Below are 3,168 nucleotides of genomic sequence, written 5' to 3'. Positions count from 1 at the left end.
ATGATTCGAACGAAGAGAATGTTGATATAATTGGGGACAATGATTAGGATACAAGAAGCAATCTACGTACACAGCAGGGCCCATCAAGTTTCGGCACATAGCAACATCCTCCACACTTCTCAACCCTAAACTTGGAAGCTATGGGGCAACAGTCGAACGTAGATTCTATCTTTGGAGGTCAAGAATTGCAGCATGGAACCGCTCCTACAGAATTTCAGATTGGGCAATCATTCTAAAATAAAGAGAAATTTGTGTTGAGTGTGGAACGATTATAGCATCCGTCGTGGAGTTGAGTATAGGATGTTAGAATCAAATCATCTGAAGTACCATAGAAAATGTAAGGAATTTGGCAAAGGTTGCACTTGGTTGATTTGCATCTCATGTTGTCAACAAAAGGGTACTTGGGAGGGTAGAATGTATAATGGACCGCACACTTGCTTAGCTACATCAATTTCAAGCGATCACCGGTGGCTTGATTACCACATCATTTGTGCGAGGATCTTTTCGTTGGTTAGAGCAGATGCTGCGGTTATGATAAAAGTGTTGGAGGAAGCAACAGAAGCAACTTATGGTTTCAGGTGTACTTACAGAAAGGTTTGGCTAGCAAATTAAAGCAAAAGGCAATAGCACATATCTGTGGAGATCGGGAAGAGTCCTACGGCGAGTTGCCACATTGGATGCTTGGAGTCCAGTCCACCATGGCTAGCACAATTGCAGTGTTGAAGACTTCTTCAACTAGAGTTAGGAATCAGGTTGATGAATTTATAGTGTACTTTCATCATCTTTTCTGGATATTTCCTCCTTGTATTGAAGCTTTTCGACATTGCAAGCCACTAGTGAGCATCAATGGTACTCACTTGTATGGCAAATATGGAGGTACTTTACTTCTGGCTACCGTGCATGATGAAAACTTGAACATCTTGTCCGTTGCATTTGCACTTGTGGAGTCAGAAAATACAGAGCCGTGGTCTTTTTTCTTGTCTAACCTACGATAGCATGTGACGCCACAAGAGGGTATTCTTGTTATCTCTAACAGGCATAATAGCATTAAGGCTGCCCTGGAGGCCTCTAACAGTGGTTGGCTACCTCTACAAGCTTATCGAAAATTCTACATTCGTCATGTGGCGGCAAACTTTTTTTGCTAAGTTTCAAGGGTTAAAATGCAAGAAAGCTACTTGTGCATGCTGCATATGCGAAGACCGAGGCGGAATTTGACTATTAGTTTGATATTATGCAGACTGAAAATCCAGCTATGTGTGATTGGGCCAACTTAATGGAATATGATAAATGGACCCAGCATCATGATAGCAGGAGATGCTTTGGCCACATGACCATTAACATCTCTGAATGTGTTAATTCTGTCTTAAAGGGAACAAGGAACCTTCGAGTCACATCGTTGGTGAAGTCCACATATGGAAGGCTTGTAGAGTTGTTTGTTATCCGATGACAAACAGCAGAGGCGCAATTGGGGACTGGAAATCAATTTTTCCAGGCTTTAGTAAAAGCAATAGAGTGCAACCTGAGAGATTCGAGATGCTTTACCGTCACTTTGTTCGACAAGCATCATTCTAAGTATACTGTGCCTGAGACGATCCCTACTGGTAACTTTTCGCTTGGCACATATCGAGTTTCACTTAGAGATCGTACATATTTTCATGCTCTGCATTACCCATGTTGTCATGCTATCGCATGTTGCGCTCACTCGCGCCCGAACTAGGCGACATATGTTCATAATGTATACAGTATGCGTGAGGTGTTCAACATATACAAGATGGGTTCGCACCACCCATTCCAGAAGGGCTTTGGCTGCCATATGATGGTTCCATGTCATTCCAGACCCTAATATGAGACGTGCAAGAGAAGGGTGACCAAGCTCTACTAGAATCCGGACTAACATGGACGAGGCTGCTCCCAACCAACTAAAGCGCTTCAAGCACCCTAAACCTCTTATGGAACCATGTGAAGTAGATTGTCATCTGCTTGACTTTATTCGGCGGTGGCAACTCGCCAAATAACTCCTGAAACCACTCCCACACTGGTCTCCCATCTTCCATGAACTGTTTGAAGTCAGTGAGGCACCCACTAACAGCCTCCCCATCAACGGACAACCCCAACTGATACACTACTTCCTGCAGTGTGATGATGCACTCTTTGAATGGCATGTGGAAGGTGTGGGTCTCAATGTGCCACCTCTCAATGAATACGCTCACCAGAGGCTTATCCACCAAGAACCGATGAGTGTTCAGCCTAGCCAAGTGATACAAACTAGTGATTTCCAAATAAGGTATGATCTCGGCATGTAAAGGTATATTCTGTTGCCTCCTAACACTACAAATACACCTAGTCGACCGCATCATACAAAAAATTTAAATTGGCACTAATAAAAATTTAATAGAAAAAAGACTAATACCTAAATTATTTTTAAATTAAATAATTTATAGATAAAATACTAACATATAAATTAACCAAAAAATTAAATTGGCCATAATCAAATTTTTACAAAAAATAGACTAACACCTAAATTATTTATAAATTAAATAATTTACAGACAAAAGCTAAGACATAAATTAACAAAAAAAATAAATAAATTGGTACTAATCAATTTTTAACCGAAAATAAACTAACACCTAAATTATTAATAAATTAGATAATTCACATATAAAAGATTAACACACAAATTAATAACAAAAACTAAATTGGTACTAATCAAATGTTAACAAAAAAAAGACTATTTAATTCACAGATAAAAGACTAACACATAAATTAATCAAAAAAATTAAATTGGTACTAATCAAATTTTAACAGAAAAATGACTAACATCTTCAATTTATTTATAAAAATATCCTAATCACACATCAAAGTGACATCAAATATGAACGAAACAATATGAAAATAACTAACATATACAGAGAAACAACATATAAATAACTAACCTCTTCATTGATGCTTCCAACTACGTGAGCAACGCCGTTCAATCGATACAAGCGATTTTGTTCTTCCATGACCCCACCAAACTAGAGTATCGTTGTGGCGTGAATCTTTCCCAAATCCTCTCAACCAAACTAAACTCAAACATTCAAATATACAATCTGTCACTGGCTATCGCTGTTTTATAATGTCACTACACATAAACTACGCTAAGGGTCTTGCGAATTATGCAGAATTCTT

General features: G+C 38.8%; 1 protein-coding gene across 1 annotated transcript; it reads right to left on the bottom strand.

Annotated features, from left to right (window-relative positions):
* Positions 1-1,919: 1,919 nt before the first annotated feature.
* On the bottom strand, positions 1,920-2,354 carry LOC114926123 (protein MAINTENANCE OF MERISTEMS-like). The gene has a single exon (XM_029296597.1). It carries the CDS (start codon positions 2,352-2,354, stop codon positions 1,920-1,922), a length of 435 nt encoding a protein of 144 aa, XP_029152430.1.
* Between the last annotated feature and the right edge of the window lie 814 nt (positions 2,355-3,168).

Source organism: Arachis hypogaea, chromosome 20 (genome assembly GCF_003086295.3).
Source record: "Arachis hypogaea cultivar Tifrunner chromosome 20, arahy.Tifrunner.gnm2.J5K5, whole genome shotgun sequence".
NCBI classification, from domain to species: Eukaryota; Viridiplantae; Streptophyta; class Magnoliopsida; order Fabales; family Fabaceae; genus Arachis; species Arachis hypogaea.
This window is presented reverse-complemented; position numbering and strand designations above follow the sequence as displayed.